This window comes from Bufo gargarizans, chromosome 4 (assembly GCF_014858855.1).
Source record: "Bufo gargarizans isolate SCDJY-AF-19 chromosome 4, ASM1485885v1, whole genome shotgun sequence".
Taxonomy (NCBI): Eukaryota; Metazoa; Chordata; class Amphibia; order Anura; family Bufonidae; genus Bufo; species Bufo gargarizans.
The window spans coordinates 53,887,035-53,907,731 of NC_058083.1; the positions used below are offsets into that span (position 1 = coordinate 53,887,035).

The 20,697-nt window shown below is 44.9% G+C and overlaps 1 protein-coding gene across 1 annotated transcript; it reads left to right on the plus strand.

Annotated features, from left to right (window-relative positions):
• The first annotated feature begins 5,979 nt into the window (after positions 1 to 5,979).
• LOC122935190 (fucolectin-4-like) lies at positions 5,980 to 14,543 on the plus strand. Its single transcript, XM_044290953.1, has 5 exons — positions 5,980 to 6,003; positions 12,318 to 12,364; positions 12,902 to 12,975; positions 13,134 to 13,419; positions 14,272 to 14,543. Exons 3-5 carry the CDS (start codon positions 12,915 to 12,917, stop codon positions 14,438 to 14,440), a joined length of 516 nt encoding a protein of 171 aa, XP_044146888.1. The 5' UTR covers positions 5,980 to 6,003; positions 12,318 to 12,364; positions 12,902 to 12,914; the 3' UTR covers positions 14,441 to 14,543.
• The last annotated feature ends 6,154 nt before the right edge of the window (positions 14,544 to 20,697 follow it).

Sequence of the window (20,697 nt, forward strand, 5' to 3'; positions counted from 1 at the left end):
TGTATTTAGTGATTTCCTCCTAGTGGTGGTTGTATATATCTGTATGCAGTAATCTCCGGAGCTACCTCTAATAGTAGCTGTATATATCTGTATGTGGTAATCTCCTGAGCTCCCTCTAGTGGTGGCTGTATATATCTGTATGCAGTAATCTCCTGAGCTCCCTCTAGTGGTGGCTGTATATATCTGTATGTAGTAATCTCCTGAGCTCCCTCTAATGGTGGCTATATATATATGTATACAGTAATCTCCTGAGCTCCCTCTAGTGGTGGCTGTATATATCTGTATGCAGTAATCTCCTGAGCTCCCTCTAGTGGTGGTTGTATATATCTGTATGCAGTAATCTCCTGAGCTCACTCTAGTGGTGGCTGTATGTATCTGTATGTAGTAATCTCCTGCGCTCCCTCTAGTGGTGGCTGTATATATCTGTATGTAGTAATCTCCTGAGCTCCCTCTAGTGGTGGCTGTATATATCTGTATGTAGTAATCTCCTAAATTCCCTCTAGTGGTGGCTGTATATATCTTTATGCAGTAATCTCCTGAGCTCCCTCTAGTGGTGGCTGTATATATCTGTGTGCAGTAATCTCCTGAGCTCCCTCAAGTGGTGTCTGAATATATCTGTATGCAGTAGTCTCCTGGGCTCCCTTTAGTGGTGGCTGTATATATCTGTATGCAGTAGTCTCCTGAGCTCCCTCTAGTGATGGCTGTATATATTTGTATACATTACTCTCCTGAGCTCCCTCTAGTGGTGGCTGTATATATCTATATGTAGTAGTCACCTGAGCTCCCTCTGATGGTGGCTATAGATATCTGTATACAGTAATCTCCTGAGCTCCCTCTAGTTGTGTCTGAATATATGTGTATGCAGTAATCTCCTGAGCTCCCTCTAGTGGTGGTTGTATATATCTGTATGCAGTAGTCTCCTGAGCTCCCTCTAGTGGTGGCTGTATATATCTGTATGTAGTAATCTCCTGAGCTCCCTTTAGTGGTGGCTGTATATATTTGTATGTAGTAATCCCCTGAGCTCCCTCTAGTGGTGTCTGAATATATCTGTATGCAGTAGTCTTCTGAGCTCCCTCTGATGGTGGCTATATATATCTGTATACAGTAATCTCCTGAGCTCTCTCTAGTCGTAGCTGTATATATCTGTATGGAGTACTCTCCTGAGCTCCCTCTATTGTTGGCTGTATATATCTGTTTGCAGTAACCCACTGAGCTCCCTCTAGTGGTAGCTGTATATATCTGTATGCAGTAATCTCCTGAGCTCCCTCTTGTGGTGGTTGTATATATCTGTATGCAGTAGTCTCCTGAGCTCCCTCTAGTGGTGGCTGTATATATCTGAATACAGTAATCTCCTGAGCTCCCTTTAGTGGTTGCTGTATATATCTGTATGCAGGAGTCTCTGGAGCTCCCTCTAGTGGTGGCTGTATATATCTGTATGCAGTAATCTCCTGAGCTTCCTTTAGTGGTGGCTGTATATATTTGTATGCAGTAATCTCCTGAGCTCCCTCTAGTGGTGTCTATATATATATCTGTATGCGGTAATCTCCTGTGCTCCCTCTAGAGGTGGCTGCATATATCTGTATGCAGTAATCTCCTGAGCTCCCTCTAGTGGTGGCTGTCTATATCTGTATGTAGTAATCTCCTGAGCTCCCTCTAGTGGTGGCTGTATATATCTGTATGCTGTAATCTCCTGAGCTCCCTCTAGTGGTGGCTGTATATATCTGTATACAGTAATTTCCTGTGCTCCCTCTAGTGGTGGCTGTATATATCTGTATGCAGTAATCTCCTGAGCTCCCTCTAGTGGTGACTGTATATATCTGTATGCAGTAATCTTCTGAGATCCCTCTAGTGGTGGCTGTATATATCTGTATGTAGTAATCTCCTAAGATCCCTCTAGTGGTGACTGTATATATCTGTATGCAGTAATCTCCTAAGATCCCTCTAGTGGTGACTGTATATATCTATATGCAGTAATCTCCTGAGCTCCCTCTAGTGGTGGCTGTATATACCTGTATGCAGTAATCTCCTGAGCTCCCTCTAGTGGTGACTGTATATATCAATATGCAGTAATCTCCTGAGCTATCTCTAGTGGTGGCTGTATATATCTGTATGCAGTAATCTCCTGAGCTCTCTCTAGTGGTGACTGTATATATCTGTATGCAGTAATCTCCTGAGCTCCCTCTAGTGGTGACTGTATATATCTGTATGTAGTAATCTCCTGAGCTCTCTCTAGTGGTGGCTGTATTTTTCTGTATACAGTAATCTCCTGAGCTCCCTCTAGTGGTGACTGTATATATCTGTATGCAGTAATCTCCTGAGCTCTCTCTAGTGGTGACTGTATATATCTGTATGCAGTAATCTCCTGAGCTCCCTCTAGTGGTGGCTGTATATATCTGTATGCTGTAATCTCCTGAGCTCCCTCTAGTGGTGGCTGTATACACTACGTGCAGAATTATTAGGCAAATTAGTATTTTGACCACATCATCCTCTTTATGCATGTTGTCTTACTCCAAGCTGTATAGGCTTGAAAGCCTACTACCAATTAAGCATATTAGGTGATGTGCATCTCTGTAATGAGAAGGGGTGTGGTCTAATGACATCAACACCCTATATCAGGTGTGCATAATTATTAGGCAACTTCCTTTCCTTTGGCAAAATGGGTCAAAAGAAGGACTTGACAGGCTCAGAAAAGTCAAAAATAGTGAGATATCTTGCAGAGGGATGCAGCACTCTTAAAATTGCAAAGCTTCTGAAGCGTGATCATCGAACAATCAAGCGTTTCATTCAAAATAGTCAACAGGGTCGCAAGAAGCGTGTGGAAAAACCAAGGCGCAAAATAACTGCCCATGAACTGAGAAAAGTCAAGCGTGCAGCTGCCAAGATGCCACTTGCCACCAGTTTGGCCATATTTCAGAGCTGCAACATCACTGGAGTGCCCAAAAGCACAAGGTGTGCAATACTCAGAGACATGGCCAAGGTAAGAAAGGCTGAAAGACGACCACCACTGAACAAGACACACAAGCTGAAACGTCAAGACTGGGCCAAGAAATATCTCAAGACTGATTTTTCTAAGGTTTTATGGACTGATGAAATGAGAGTGAGTCTTGATGGGCCAGATGGCTGGATTGGTAAAGGGCAGAGAGCTCCAGTCCGACTCAGATGCCAGCAAGGTGGAGGTGGAGTACTGGTTTGGGCTGGTATCATCAAAGATGAGCTTGTGGGGCCTTTTTGGGTTGAGGATGGAGTCAAGCTCAACTCCCAGTCCTACTGCCAGTTTCTGGAAGACACCTTCTTCAAGCAGTGGTACAGGAAGAAGTCTGCAAGGTAAGAAAAACATGATTTTCATGCAGGACAATGCTCCATCACACGCGTCCAAGTACTCCACAACGTGGCTGGCAAGAAAGGGTATAAAAGAAGAAAATCTAATGACATGGCCTCCTTGTTCACCTGATCTGAACCCCATTGAGAACCTGTGGTCCATCATCAAATGTGAGATTTACAAGGAGGGAAAACAGTCCACCTCTCTGAACAGTGTCTGGGAGGCTGTGGTTGCTGCTGCACGCAATGTTGATGGTGAACAGATCAAAACACTGACAGAATCCATGGATGGCAGGCTTTTGAGTGTCCTTGCAAAGAAAGGTGGCTATATTGGTCACTGATTTGTTTTTGTTTTGTTTTTGAATGTCAGAAATGTATATTTGTGAATGTTGAGATGTTATATTGGTTTCACTGGTAAATATAAATAATTGAAATGGGTATATATTTGTTTTTTGTTAAGTTACCTAATAATTATGTACAGTAATAGTCACCTGCACACACAGATATCCCCCTAAAATAGCTAAAACTAAAAACAAACTAAAAACTACTTCCAAAAATATTCAGCTTTGATATTAATGAGTTTTTTGGATTCATTGAGAACATGGTTGTTGTTCAATAATAAAATTAATCCTCAAAAATACAACTTGCCTAATAATTCTGCACTCCCTGTATATCTGTATATAGTAGTCTCCTGAGCTCCCTCTAGTGGTGACTGTATATATCTGTATGCAGTAATCTCCTGAACATCATCTAGTGGTGGCTGTATATATCTGTATGCAGTAATCTCCTGAGCTCCATCTAGTGGTGGCTGTATATATCTGTATGCAGTAATCTCCTGAGCTCCCTCTAGTGGCGGCTGTATATATCTGTATGCAGTAATCTCCTGAGCTCCCTCTAGGGCTGGCTGTATATATCTGTATGCTGTAAACTCCTGAGCTCCCTCTAGTGGTGGCTGTATATATCTGTATTCTGTAATCTCCTGAGCTCCCTCTAGTGGTGGCTGTATATATCTGTATACAGTAATCTCCTGAGCTCTCTCTAGTGGTGGCTGTATATATCTGTATGCAGTAATCTCCTGAGCTCCCTCTAGTGGTGGCTGTATATATCTATATACAGTAATCTCCTGAGCTCCCTCTAGTGGTGGCTGTATATATCTGTATGCAGTAATCTCCTGAGCTCTCTCTAGTGGTGGCTGTATATATCTATATACAGTAATCTCCTGAGCTCCCTCTAGTGATGGCTGTATATATCTGTATGCAGTAATCTCCTGAGCTCTCTCTAGTGGTGGCTGTATATATCTGTATGTAGTAATCTCCTGAGCTCCCTCTAGTGGTGGCTGTATATATCTGTATGCAGTAATCTCCTGAGCTCTCTCTAGTGGTGGCTGTATATATCTGTATGCAGTAGTCTCCGGAGCTCCATTTAGTGGTGGCTTTATTTCTAACATTGTGGTGGCAGCATCATGCTGTCGGGAGGCTTTTCTTCAGCAGGGATGGAGAAGCTGGTCAGAGTTGATGGGAAGATGGATGGAGCTAAATACAGGGCAATCCTGGAATATTTGTTAGAGTCTGCAAAAGACTTGAGACTGGGGTGGAGGTTCACCTTTCTGAAGGACAACGACCCTAAACATCCAGCCAGAGCAACAATTGAACGGTTTAGATCAAAGCATATATATGTGTTAGAACGGCCACGTCACAGTCCAGACCTAAATCCCACTGAGAATCTGTGACAAGACGTGAAAATTACTGTTCTCAGACGCTCTCCATCCAATCTGACTGAGTGCGAGCTCTTCTGCAAAGAAGAATGGGCAAAAAATTCAGCCTCTATATGTGCAAAGTAGAGACATACTCCAAAATCCAAGCAGCTGTATTTGCAGTGAACGGTGGTCCTACAAAGAACTGACTCCCATCCTCCTCTTCCACTTGCTATATATAGTCTGAAGCCATAACGTTCCGGGCCCCGAATGTTTTGACCTGGCCACACCCCTGACCAGTAGACCAGTGAACAGAGTCCGGGACTAGAACGGAGTGTTATGGATTTCTCTGCAGGACCACTGGCTGGCCACCAAAAAGGGGAGCAAATTGGTGCAACTAGGCTTACTATAGTTTACTAGAAAAGTGAGCAAGGCTTAGTGGGAAAGAGCCATGACTTCATAGCAAAAGAGGAGTAGCCCAAGTGGCTCAATATTGCGCTACAATACTGGCGGAAAATTCTGTTAGAATGTAAGCAGAAAAACACACAAAGAGGCCGGAATATAAACTGAAATAAAATGCTTTATTCAGCTACATATGTCATATTTACTGTTCCAAGGAGAGATCGCAGAACCCATGAGGTTGATTTCACCAATGCCCAGTACAGAACATGAATGTGTCCGGCCGCTGGGGTGTTCTTCAGATATTGGAAAATACAATCCACCAAAACATTGTCGGAAAACCTTTGTGTCGTCCGTATATAGAGAAAAAATGACTGTTTACACAAGAAAAGCATAATACGGATGACGAGTAGAAGCCATTTCACTATATGGCCACTAGATGTCACTGTAGGACGATAATCACAGTGAACGAGCGGTATATGGCGGTGCACAGGATTACCTTACATGCAGGTCCTGGATAAGAGAAGAGTGAAGTAGTCTGGGGACTGAACGCTGTGCACCGGAGGCCATACAGAGCAACCAAAGTCTATGGAGTATGTAATATGAGAAACACGTCCTGGGCATCAGAGTAAATGTTAGCGTATAACGTGAATACAAGGGGTCGTCCGGAGGAAAATGGCGAACACAGGGGTATAGCCTGCAGTAAAGAAGAGATCATTACTTACCAGGATCTGTTTACCCTGCTGGGGTGATGACATCACATCGACAACGTGACCATTGCAGCCAATCACTGCCCTTTTCGGTGCACCACTGAGGCCAGTGATTGGCTGCAATGGTCTTGTGTGTTTTGCGATTACTCCTTGGAGCGCAGAGTCTTCTTACTGAGCTCTTGACTGGGTTGGGACCCGATTATATTGGTGGAGTGCCAGTCAGAAGTCGGGCAGCACTGACTGGATAGTGTCAGACTGAGAAGGGACACACCCCCTACTGGGAACAGCCAATGGACCTTCCTGACAGACTGCTGGTAATTCATTCATAATTTCTAGCAGGAATAATAGAGGAACAGCACAACATAGTCTCATAAGAATAAATGTTTCCAGGGAAATGGAAGAAGTTAAAAGGTTTTTATAACTTTTTTATACTGATGACCTATCCTCGGGATAGGTCATCAGTATCTGGAAGGTGGGGGTCTGACATCTGGGACCCCCACCGATTAGATGCTTGAGAAGACAGCGGCTTTACGGTAAGCCTTTTTACAGCTCATCAAGCACAGCGCCATACATTGTATAGTGGCCATGCTTGGTATTGCAACTTGATGTGGACTGAGCTGCTCTTACGCCACGTGACCGATGAACGTGACACCATGTGGCTTAGAATAATGTAGAAGGCCCCAGTACTCACAGTAGCACCGCTGCCTTCTTAATCAGCAGATCGTCGGGGGTTCCGAATGTTGGACCGCCACCGATCAGATACTGATGAGCTAAAAAAAATCTGAAAACCTTTTTAATTACTTATAAACATTAATAATAAACATTAATAAGGAAGGTGCACTAGTGGTGGCTGTATATATCTGTATCCAGTAGTCTCCTGAGCTCCCTCTAGTGGTGGCTGTATATATCTGTATCCAGTAGTCTCCTGAGCTCCCTCTAGTGGTGGCTGTATATATCTGTATACAGTAATCTCCTGAGCTCCCCCCTGTGGCGGCTGTATATATCTGTATACAGTAATCTCCTGAGCTCCCTCTAGTGGTGGCTGTATATATCTGTATGCTGTAATCTCCTGAGCTTCCTCTAGTGGTGGCTGTATATATCTGTATACAGTAATCTCCTGAGCTCCCCCCTGTGGCGGCTGTATATATCTGTATCGTATGCTGTAATCTCCTGAGCTCCCTCTAGTGGTGCTGTATATATCTGTATGCTGTAATCTCCTGAGCTCCCTCTAGTGGTGGCTGTATATATCTGTATGCAGTAATCTCCTGAGCTCCCTCTAGTGGTGACTGTATATATCTGTATGCAGTAATCTCCTGAACTCCCTCTAGTGGTGGCTGTATATATCTGTATGCAGTAGTCTCCTGAGCTCCCTCTAGTGGTGACTGTATATATCTGTATGCAGTAGTCTCCTGAGCTCCCTCTAGTGGTGACTGTATATATCTGTATGCAGTAGTCTCCTGAGCTCCATCTAGTGGTGGCTGTATATATCTGTATGTAGTAATCTCCTGAGCTCCCTCTAGTGGTGGTTGTAAATATCTGTATGCAGTAATCTCCTGAGCTCCCTCTAGTGGTGGCTGTATATATCTGTATGTAGTAATCTCCTGAGCTCCCTCTAGTGGTGGCTGTATATATCTGTATGCAGTAGTCTCCTGAGCTCCCTCTAGTGGTGACTGTATATATCTGTATGCAGTAGTCTCCTGAGCTCCCTCTAGTGGTGGCTGTATATATCTGTATGCAGTAATCTCCTGAGCTCCCTCTAGTGGTGGCTGTATATATCTGTATGTAGTAATCTCCTGAGCTCCCTCTAGTGGTGTCTGTATATATCTGTATGCAGTAATCTCCTGAGCTCCCTCTAGTGGTGGCTGTATATATCTGTATGTAGTAATCTCCTGAGCTCCCTCTAGTGGTGGCTGTATATATGCTTATGCAGTAATCTCCTGAGCTCCCTCTAGTGGTGGCTGTATATTTCTGTATGTAGTAATCTCCTGAGCTACCTCTAGTGGTAGCTGTATATATTTGTATGCAGTAATCTCCTGAGCTCCCTCTAGTGGTGGCTGTATATATCTGTATGCAGTAATCTCCTGAGCTCCCTCTAGTGGTGGCTGTATATATCTGTATGTAGTAATCTCCTGAGCTCCCTCTAGTGGTGGCTGTATATATCTGTATGCAGTAATCTCCTGAGCTCCCTCTAGTGGTGGCTGTATATATCTGTATGTAGTAATCTCCTGAGCTCCCTCTAGTGGTGGCTGTATATATCTGTATGCAGTAATCTCCTGAGCTCCCTCTAGTGGTGGCTGTATATATCTGTATGCAGTAATCTCCTGAGCTCCCTCTAGTGGTGGCTGTATATATCTGTATGCAGTAATCTCCTGAGCTCCCTCTAGTGGTGCTGTATATATCTGTATGCAGTAATCTCCTGAGCTCCCTCTAGTGGTGGCTGTATATATCTGTATGCAGTAATCTCCTGAGCTCCCTCTAGTGGTGGCTGTATATATCTGTATGCAGTAATCTCCTGAGCTCCCTCTAGTGGTGGCTGTATATATCTGTATGCAGTAATCTCCTGAGCTCCCTCTAGTGGTGGCTGTATATATCTGTATGCAGTAATCTCCTGAGCTCCCTCTAGTGGTGGCTGTATATATCTGTATGTAGTAATCTCCTGAGCTCCCTCTAGTGGTGGCTGTATATATCTGTATGCAGTAATCTCCTGAGCTCCCTCTAGTGGTGGCTGTATATATCTGTATGCAGTAATCTCCTGAGCTCCCTCTAGTGGTGGCTGTATATATCTGTATGTAGTAATCTCCTGAGCTCCCTCTAGTGGTGGCTGTATATATCTGTATGCAGTAATCTCCTGAGCTCCCTCTAGTGGTGGCTGTATATATCTGTATGTAGTAATCTCCTGAGCTCCCTCTAGTGGTGGCTGTATATATCTGTATGTAGTAATCTCCTGAGCTCCCTCTAGTGGTGGCTGTATATATCTGTATGCAGTAATCTCCTGAGCTCCCTCTAGTGGTGGCTGTATATATCTGTATGCAGTAATCTCCTGAGCTCCCTCTAGTGGTGGCTGTATATATCTGTATGCAGTAATCTCCTGAGCTCCCTCTAGTGGTGGCTGTATATATCTGTATGCAGTAATCTCCTGAGCTCCCTCTAGTGGTGGCTGTATATATCTGTATGTAGTAATCTCCTGAGCTCCCTCTAGTGGTGGCTGTATATATCTGTATGCAGTAATCTCCTGAGCTCCCTCTAGTGGTGGCTGTATATATCTGTATGCAGTAATCTCCTGAGCTCCCTCTAGTGGTGGCTGTATATATCTGTATGCAGTAATCTCCTGAGCTCCCTCTAGTGGTGGCTGTATATATCTGTATGCAGTAATCTCCTGAGCTCCCTCTAGTGGTGGCTGTATATATCTGTATGCAGTAATCTCCTGAGCTCCCTCTAGTGGTGGCTGTATATATCTGTATGCAGTAATCTCCTGAGCTCCCTCTAGTGGTGGCTGTATATATCTGTATGCAGTAATCTCCTGAGCTCCCTCTAGTGGTGGCTGTATATATCTGTATGCAGTAATCTCCTGAGCTCCCTCTAGTGGTGGCTGTATATATCTGTATGCAGTAATCTCCTGAGCTCCCTCTAGTGGTGGCTGTATATATCTGTATGCAGTAATCTCCTGAGCTCCCTCTAGTGGTGGCTGTATATATCTGTATGCAGTAATCTCCTGAGCTCCCTCTAGTGGTGGCTGTATATATCTGTATGCAGTAATCTCCTGAGCTCCCTCTAGTGGTGGCTGTATATATCTGTATGCAGTAATCTCCTGAGCTCCCTCTAGTGGTGCTGTATATATCTGTATGCAGTAATCTCCTGAGCTCCCTCTAGTGGTGGCTGTATATATCTTTATGCAGTAATCTCCTGAGCTCCCTCTAGTGGTGGCTGTATATATCTGTATGTAGTAATCTCCTGAGCTCCCTCTAGTGGTGGCTGTATATATCTGTATGCAGTAATCTCCTGAGCTCCCTCTAGTGGTGACTGTATATATCTGTATGCAGTAATCTCCTGAGCTCCCTCTAGTGGTGGCTGTATATATCTGTATGCAGTAATCTCCTGAGCTCCCTCTAGTGGTGGCTGTATATATCTTTATGTAGTAATCTCCTGAGCTCCCTCTAGTGGTGGCTGTATATATCTGTATGCAGTAATCTCCTGAGCTCCCTCTAGTGGTGCTGTATATATCTGTATGCAGTAATCTCCTGAGCTCCCTCTAGTGGTGGCTGTATATATCTGTATGCAGTAATCTCCTGAGCTCCCTCTAGTGGTGGCTGTATATATCTGTATGTAGTAATCTCCTGAGCTCCCTCTAGTGGTGGCTGTATATATCTGTATGTAGTAATCTCCTGAGCTCCCTCTAGTGGTGGCTGTATATATCTGTATGCAGTAATCTCCTGAGCTCCCTCTAGTGGTGGCTGTATATATCTGTATGCAGTAATCTCCTGAGCTCCCTCTAGTGGTGGACTGTATATATCTGTATGCAGTAATCTCCTGAGCTCCCTCTAGTGGTGGCTGTATATATCTGTATGTAGTAATCTCCTGAGCTCCCTCTAGTGGTGGCTGTATATATCTGTATGTAGTAATCTCTGAGCTCCCTCTAGTGGTGGCTGTATATATCTGTATGCAGTAATCTCCTGAGCTCCCTCTAGTGGTGGCTGTATATATCTGTATGCAGTAATCTCCTGAGCTCCCTCTAGTGGTAGCTGTATATATCTGTATGCAGTAATCTCCTGAGCTCCCTCTAGTGGTGGCTGTATTATATGTTATGCAGTAATCTCTGAGCTCCCTCTAGTGGTGGCTGTATATATCTGTATGCAGTAATCTCCTGAGACTCCCTCTAGTGGTGACTGTATATATCTGTATGCAGTAATCTCCTGAGCTCCCTCTAGTGGTGGCTGTATATATCTGTATGCAGTAATCTCCTGAGCTCCCTCTAGTGTGCTGTAGATCTGTATAGTAATCTCCTGAGCTCCCTCTAGTGGTAGCTGTATATATCTGTATGCAGTAATCTCCTGAGCTCCATTTAGTGGTGGCTGTATATATCTGTATGTAGTAATCTCCTGAGCTCCATTTAGTGGTGGCTGTATTTCTAACAAAGCATAGTCACAGTCCAGACCTAAATCCCACTGAGAATCTGTGACAAGACGTTCTCCATCCAATCTGACTGAGTGCGAGCTCTTCTGCAAAGTAGAATGGGGAAAAATGTCAGCCTCTAGATGTGTAAAGCTGGTAGAGACATACCCCAAAAGCCAAGCAGCTGTATTTGCAGTGAAAGGTGGTCCTACAAAGTACTGACTCGGGGGGGCTGAATACTAATGCACACCACACTTCCCAGATGTTTATTTATGAAACATTTTGAAAACCATGTATCATTTTCTTTTTACTTCACACATACTTGCTACTTTGTGTTGGTCTATCACAGGGATCAGCAACCTTCGGCAATCCGGGTGCTTGTGGAACTACAATTCCCAGCGTACACACTTGTCCGGCTGTTCTTGTAACTTCCGTAGAAGTGAAAGGAGGATTCTGGGAGTTGTAGTTTCAGAACAGCTGGAGGTTGCTGATCTCTGGTCTGTCACATACAATCCCAATAAAATACATCTAAGTTTGTGGGTGTAACGTGAAAAAATGTGGAAAAGTTCAAGGGTGTGAATACTTTTTCAAGGCTCTGTATGTGTGAAGGGAAGCAGAGGACTCGGAGATCTGACTGTGGAAGTTCATATTAAACTGTGGATTATTGTAAAAATATGTAAAGTTAATGGGAAATTACAGTTTAGATTGTACGTTGATTTACAATGCAGTGAAACCTGTATCGCACGCTGGGGGTAGTAGTTAGAAGGCACAAATATTGGCAGAGAGGGCGTCTGGTATGTTACAGATAACCTCCATCTCACCCCCTGGGCTTTAATGATGGGATCAGTGGCCGTACCACATAAGAACCAGTGATAGATGACTTTTTTATGGCACCAGATAATGGATTCCAGTTCTGCACGGATGGCGGCGCTGACCACATTCATCACGGCGAGGTTTGTGTCAACATTCGCTCCATTCATTACATCTACGCAAATCAATATATTGTAGTATGGCGGCATTATACCCAGGAGGTCTGACTGGTCAGGTGACCGCAGGTGCCTCCTTATAAAAGCACCTTTGCCTTCTAGATCGCCACTCAATCGGTCCAGGTTCACGACGACGCTCCGGCTCATAGGTGAGAGAAATTCTTACTTTGTGCTAGTGTTTCGATGTAGCAGAGCTGAACGTATCATTTAAATGATCTGGCTATATAAGGCAGACGCAATTAGAAGAATGGGTAGAAAACAGCAGATTGCAATCATTCTGCCCTTGATGTAATGGAAGTCAACCCTCTAAGTATTTATAGTCTGCTTGTGCTGCAGTATAAATCATGGTGGAGGGGCGGAGAATAGTCTAAGCTACTATAGTCAGAGTTCAGTAGTCAAAATAGCCAGGCTGATTAATCAGAGTGGTCTTGCAAAGCTGCAGTGTAAATCATGGAGAGCAGAATATCAGCTAATGAGATCTCAGACTTCCGTAGGCTCCAATAGACAATGCAATCAATGTGCAGTTCAGTAGGTAACAAATCTGTCATTTTTAAGCCCACACATGGCGATCTGCTTGGACTATTGGGGGTTGTAGTTGTGCACTGTACCTGCAGTCCTATGTAAAACCTATAACGATGGAATCTATTGGTTGTATGAATACTTATCAATGTTATTGCTTTGTGTAGATCACATCGAAATATGGAATTACTCCATAGCGCCGCCCTCCTGTGCATTCTGTGGATAGCTGCTGCTCAGAATGGTAATGCCCGTCAGACATTGTATCCTTTACATATATAGATCCTGTCATGTCATTTCTTCAACACACACAGGTGACTGACAGATACGGTACATTGTAACGAACCCTGCAGCTGAATACGGACTTTAATCTTCTGTTGTTCACTCTTTTTACTCACACAGTCAGAAATGTCGCCCTTCAGGGTCGTGCAACTCAATCCACCATATACAATGGGATCTCCACTGCCATAAATTCCATAGATGGCAATCTAAACTCAAATTTCCACCATGGATCATGCTCCTGTACCAGTCAGGAGGCATCTCCCTGGTGGAGGGTGGACCTACTGAGACCTCACAGAATCTCCCACATCATCATCACTAACAGAGGGGACTGCTGTGGGGAAAGGCTGAATGGAGCCAAAATCCTGGTCGGGAACTCCCTGGAGAACAATGGCAACAACAACCCAAGGTGAGGACTGACCTGTAACTCTAGAATGGGGGCACACCTAACATTTAGGGAATACATGTCAATGGGAGTGATGTGATCAGGAGAGGTCATGTTAGTGGGTGAAGCCGTGTCAACAAGAGAAGTCATGTCAACGGGAGAAGTCATGTCAACGGGAGAAGTCATGTCAACGGGAGAGGTCATGTCAACGGGAGAGGTCATGTCAACGGGAGAGGTCTTGTCAACGAGAGAAGTCATGTCAACAGGATATTTCATGTCAGTGGGAGAGGTTATGCCAATGAGAGATTTCATGTCAACGAGAGAAGTCATGTCAATGGAAAAGGTCATGTTAATGGAAGAGATTATGTCAGTGAGAGAGGTCATGTCCACTGTAAACTTCATGTCAATGAGAGAGTTCATGTAAATCAGATAAGCCATGTCAGTGAGAGAGGTCATGTCAAAGATAGACATCATGTGTCTCTTCTAGGGTCAACTGTTGAATGGACCAAACCATGAAAGGGTCACCATCAAACCTGATCTGTGTCTACACTAACACCAAGTATAGTCCATTGGGCTGCAAAGACACACCAAAGCTTGAGGCTCAATAAAAGATCCTCCAATTACCTTAATGGGGTTGTGCAAAGATTTTTTTTTTAAATGCATCCCTTATCTCATTGGTGGGGGTCCTCAACTATCATGAGAATGGAGAACCTGTGCCTCACCCAATATAAATGGACTGGTGAATGGGCATGCACGCTGCTGTTCCATTCTTCTCTGTAGGATTGCTGTTGACTGCTTCTTCTGCACCCCCTATAACTCTGACTCATCAGTGATAATGATGCTATGACTATTAACCATTGTTTCTGTGTCTCACAGCTGTGCAGATGTCACCTCTATACCCAACGGGGGCACCAAGACCTTCCAGTGCACCAACATGGTGGGCCAATATGTCAGCATCATCCTGCCAAAAAAGAACACCTACCTGCAGCTGTGCGAGGTCCAAGTCTTTGGTATTCCTGAATCTAATGACCCCCCGTGCTTTTAGCTACAGCAGTAGTATGTGAGGCTCCTGCAGTGAAGTTCATGAATTTATTACTAATCTTTCATGTATCTTATGTCCACTATACAAATAAAAATGAATACAATTATGAGATGGATTGTTGCATTTCAGCCACAACCTCCCAAATGTCTAGGTCTACTGGGGAGCACACCTGAGTATGGGGAACATATGAGAGCACACCTAAGGCTGGGACACTTATAGCAGCATACCTGAGGCTGGGGCACCTATCGGAACATACCTAAAGCTGGGGCACTTGCAGGAGCACGCCTGAGGATGGGGCACTCATGGGAGCATGCCTGGGGCACTTATAATAGCATGCCTGAGGATTTGGCACTTATAGGAGCATACCTGAGGATGGGGCACTTATGGAAGCACACCTGAGGCTGGGGTACTTATGGGAGCATACCTGAGTATGAGGAACTTATAGGAGCATACCTGAGGCACGGGCACTTATAGGAACATACCTGAGGCTGGGGCACTTATAGGAGCACACCTGAGGCTGGGGCACTTATGGGAGCCTACCTGGGGCACTTATAGGAACATACCTGAGGCTCTGGCACTTATAGGAGCATACCTGAGGATGGGGCACTTATAGTAGAATATCTGAGGCTGGGGCACTTATAGTAGCACACCTGCGGATGGGACACTTGTGGAAGCACACCTGAGGCTGGGGTACTTATGGGAGCATACCTGAGGATGGGGCACTTATGGCAGTATGCCTGGGGCACTTATAGGAACATACCTAAAACTTGAGAACTTATAGAAGCATACCTGAGGATGGGGCACTTACCTGTATAGGAGCACACCTGAGGATGGGCACTTATAATAGCACATCTGAGGCTGGGGCACTTATAGGAGTACACCTGAGGATAGGGCAATTATAGGAGCACACCTGAAGATGGGGCACTTATGGGAGCATACTTGCCAAACTTATAGGAGCATACTGTACCTGAGGCTGGGGCACTTATAGGAGCATACCTGAGGCTGGGGCACTTATAGGAGCATACCTGAGGCTGGGGCACTTACAGAAGCATTCCTGAGGCTGGGGCACTTATAGGAACATACCTGAGGCTGGGGCACTTATAGGAACATACCTGAGGCTGGGGCACTTATAGAAGCATTCCTGAGGCTGGGGCACTTACAGAAGCATTCCTGAGGCTGGGGCACTTATAGGAACATTCCTGAGGCTGGGGCACTTATAGAAGCATTCCTGAGGCTGGGGAACTTATAGGAACATACCTGAGGCTGGGGCACTTATGGGAACATACCTGAGGCTGGGGCACTTATGGGAGAATACCTGAGGCTGGGGCACTTATGGGAGAATACCTGAGGCTGGGGCACTTATGGGAGAATACCTGAGGCTGGGGCACTTATGGGAACACACCGGAGAATGGAACACTTATTGAAGCACACTTGAGGCTGAAACACTTATGGGAGACCATTTGAGGTTCAGGCACTTATTGTTACACACCTGAACCTGGGATACTTATGGGAGCACACATGAAACAAAGACACTTATTGGACCACACTTGAGGCTGGGAAACTCATGAGAGCAGACCTTACACTTCTGGAAGCATACTGTCCATAGATGATCTGTTCTTCATCTGAAGAGGGGACCAAACATCTATCAAGGAATTTCACCAATGATTAAATGAGAATACTTGGGGTATCAATCTCTCCCTGGATATTAGCTGTGACCAGATCAATTACCTGGATTTCACCAATCTCTCTCATGACCAACAAAGATTCATCACATACACATTCTTCAAAAAAGTAGATAGCAATAGCTGTTTACATTTTCCGAGCAACCACTATGAAAATGGATGACCAATATCTCTTTTAGTAAATTTAAAAGAATTAGGAAAAATTGCTCAGAGGATAAAACTTTTCAGGAACAAGCAAAAAATACTAAGTGTATGTTTTTGGCAGAAAGGATACCCACCTCCCTTAGTGAAGAATGCTTACTGGAGATACAAAGAACCAGGACAGCTCCAGTGCTTGCAACCAAAGATGCCTCTGAAGATAATGCACGTAGAAGCTGCAATTTTCCACCTATACAGCCTCACGTGGCGATACTAGGGAAATTCTAGTTAATCACTGGTCTGTACTTATGAAAGAAGCATATCTAGCAAATGACTTCCCTCTAGACTAACCATGATCACTAAAAAATATTCTGGCCCCCAGCAGGCTGACAACATCGGAGGGGCAGCCAGCTATATAGCACTGTACCCTCAAACACCCAGGAGTACCTAACCCCATCCAGAATACCCCTACTGAGCACATCCCCCCCTAATATTTACCATAGATTTGAGGTTGTAATATAGAAAGAAATCTTTTGGATGTAGAAGCCGAGTACCATTAACCCCTCAGCTCTCAATGAAATCACCAAAACTATTTTATATTTTAAAAATAAAGATTAACAATCACTATGGGTGTTTTCATCTTCAGGTATATTTACTCCCTCTTGTGTCCATTTGTTGTAATGGTCACTTATCTTAAATAGCCTCACACGTGAGTAACTGTACCATAACGTGCGTTTTATGGATTTAACATTTTACCAATTTTTGTCCTTATATACAAACTGAAAAGAATGGCGTGGCGTTAGCAGGAGGTGCTCAAACCCACATGCAGTCGTGCATATATACAGGGGAGCAGATCCTGCACTTGTGGCCCGTTGCTAATGGCGATCCCCAGCAAAATGCATACGGTGGAGGATGCCCGCAGTGGACCACAAGTACCACAATAGACATCCTACACAAGATAGCAATTATGTGGATGTGATAATCAATATAACAATATAATCAAATAATAACACTGAGACAGGTGCACTCTGCGGTCTCACTAAACCCTCAAACTGATTTTAAAATTGAGAGATTAGCCAACATGTCCTACGGTGTAGAACATGTCTAAGCCCGAGCACCACGTCAAGGTTTCTCAAGTAGCCCGGGACCTAACACTCACCTACCTGGGCCGTATGGGCGATACCAGGAGCCAGTGGGCAAATTACAGGAGCGCAAGGTCCGACTCACAGACACCCAGTGGCGACTCTAGGAACAATATATAGGGGGGGCACAAAGATACCACAGTCAAAAATGGGGGGGCAAAAACAAACTAAGATTACAAAATACGAGAGAGTTGCGGTCTGCAGGGATACAGTTATAATAAAACAATTTACTTACAAAAGAAGCTATTCAGTCGTCTGCTGTGCCGTCCTCTGCTTGCTTCCACGGATTCTTTCCCCTTCTTTCTGTCTCTCGTCAGTGCACAGGCGCACTGTTATGGTGGATCTGTGGAAGACACACTGTTATGGGGGATCTGTGGATGACACATTATGCCTCTCATTAGCCCTCATTATGCCTCTCATCACTCCCATATCAGCCCCCATATAAGCCCTTATGCCTCATTAGCCCCCATTATTCTTCTTATTAGCCCCATTGGCCCCCATTATGCCTCATTAGCCCACATTATGCCTCTAATTAGCCCCCATTATGCCTCTTATTAGCCCCCATATGCCTCCAATTAGCTCCATATGCCTCCAATTAGCTCCATATGCCTCCAATTAGCCCCCATATGCCTTCAATTAGCCCCCATATGCCTCCTATTAGCCCCCATATGCCTCCTATTAGCCCCCATATGCCTCCAATTAGCCCCTATATGCCTCCAATTAGCCCCCATATGCCTCCTATTAGCCCCCATATGCCTCCTATTAGCCCCCATATGCCTCCTATTAGCCCCCATATGCCTCCTATTAGCCCCCAATTAGCCCCCATATGCCTCAAATTAACCCCATATGCCTCCAATTAGCCCCATAGACCCCATATGCCTCCAATTAGCCCCCATATGCCTCCAATTAGCCCCCATATGCCTCCAATTAGCCCCCATATGCCTCCAATTAGCCCCATAGACCCCATATGCCTCCAATTAGCCCCCATATGCCTCCAATTAGCCCCCATATGCCTCCTATTAGCCCCCATATGCCTCCTATTAGCCCCATATGCCTATTAGCCCCATATGCCTATTAGCCCCCATATGCCTCCAATTAGCCCCATATGCCTCCTATTAGCCCCATATGCCTCCTATTAGCCCCATATGCCTCCTATTAGCCCCCAAATATGCCTCCAATTAGCCCCCAAATATGCCTCCAAATGCCCCCAAATATGCCTCCAATTAGCCCCCAAATATGCTTCCAATTAGCCCCATATGCCTCCTATTAGCCGCATATGCCTCCTATTAGCCCCCATAATGCCCCCAGCAGCCACATTTTTTATAAAATTAAAAAAAAAAAACACTTACCTCTCCTGCTCCTGGACGGACGCCGCCTGCCATTTTCTCCCTCCTCAGTCGACTGTGCGTGCTCTGAACTGGCGCGCACAGCGTGAGGTCACAGAGCGACCTCACGCTGTGCGCAGCCCTGCACAGCCGACAGCCGAGGACCAGGAAGTGGTGAGTACAGAGCGTTCACCACTTCCTGGTCCTTCTGTACTAATGAGCGCTTCCTTAATGGAAGCGCTCATTAGTATTCACTCGGGGGAATCAGCGGGGGGGCACCTGGGGGGGCAAGGAACAACATAGGGGGGGCAATTGCCCCCCCTCGCCCCCCTCTAGCGACGCCACTACAGACACCTCACCAGTAACCTCCAGCATGTAACCATGCCAGCAATGGGAGGAGGGAGGAGTCTGCGAGTCCCACTCCAGACTGGCTGATATGGCCCAGGCCTCGCAGGTGCACCTACATGTGGCCTGTGCATGGAAAGCTGGCTCATTTAAATTGGAGTTTATACACCTCCAGGCATCTCTATAAATACAAACTGAATGGCGTGGTATTAGCAGGAGGTGCTCAAACCCTCATGTAGGACATGTTGGCTAATCTCTCAATTTTTAAATCAGTTTGAGGGTTTAGTGAGACCGCAGAGTGCACCTGTCTGTGCTATTATTTTGTTATATTGCAATTTTTGTCCTTGTTCGTTTTTCCTTATAATTTTTAACTTTATTTTTTAATTTCTTATTACTATTTGTCCTATTTATGCTATTAATATAATTAATTGAATTACATATTATTAACCAGTCAACAGACTGATTACCTATAAATTGATGCAAGGGTTAATCTTATGCATATTATTATCCAGGCCCCACCCTTCCTGTTGCTTTTGGCGCCTCTTTTGTTTTATTAACACCCTGATATTTGTTATACTTTGGGTGTTATCGGAGGAAGGTTCCTGTCGTCCAGCTCGGAAACACGTCATATCACTCCAATATACTTTTAGTTCACCCAAGTTTCCAGTAGATCCCTGATGCGAGCGGCACGCGGACCCTTTTTCTTTCTTCCTGATTCTCTATATTTCATTATGTCATTCATCTTGTAACTCCCCCTCATCTGTGTCCTTCTGTCTTTTCCTGTTTGTCAGTCCAGCATCACAGCGATGGAGAGAGGATGTTCCTTTGACCTCTGTCATCATTTCTCAAGGTACATTTAATAAATAACCTGAAGGCATATCCATTGCATCTCCCCTACTAGAATTCTACATGCAACTGGTGTCGCTAGGGAAATAATTATAGCAAGTTCATGATCTTCCATCTGATCAACTGATGATTGCCACTGGGGGGGTCATTCATCACACTGTGAGGGCCCCTTACACAGTATAATGACTCCCAGTGCCCCCCATTTAGTATAATGATCCCCATTGACCCTCCATTTAGTATAATGACCACCAGAGCCCCCATTAAATATAGTGACCCCTCGTGCCCCCTCCATACAGTATAACCCCCAGTGTGGGGGCGACTGGGGGTCATTATTCTGAATGGAGGGTCACTGTGTGGTCATTATACTGTGAGGGCCCTTTACATAGTATAATGACCCCCAGTGTCCCCCATTTAGTATAATAATCCCGAATGACCCTCCATTCAGTATAATGACCCCCAGAGCCCCCTCCATACAGTATTCCCCCAGTGTGGGGGCTACTGGGGGTCATTGTTCTGAATGGGGGCGACTGGGGGTTATTATTCTGAATGCAGGGCCACAGGTGGTCATTATACAGTTGGGGGGGGGGGAATTGAGGGTTCATTATACTGTGTGAAGGGCCACTAGTAGTCATTATACTGTGTGAAGGGCCACTAGTAGTCATTATACTGTGTGAAGGGCCACTAGTAGTCATTATACTGTATGGGGGCCAGTAGGGGTCATTATACCGTGTGGGGACATGTAAATGTAAAAAAATGCCTCATGGGGGCCCACTGGGATTTAT

Coding starts and splice junctions, on each gene's coding strand:
- LOC122935190 (XM_044290953.1), top strand. CDS start 12,915: ATGGAATTACTCCATAGCGCCGCCCTCCTGTGCATTCTGTGGATAGCT. Junction 12,976..13,133: donor GATAGCTGCTGCTCAGAATG/GTAATGCCCGTC, acceptor TTACTCACACAG/TCAGAAATGTCGCCCTTCAG. Junction 13,420..14,271: donor AATGGCAACAACAACCCAAG/GTGAGGACTGAC, acceptor TGTGTCTCACAG/CTGTGCAGATGTCACCTCTA.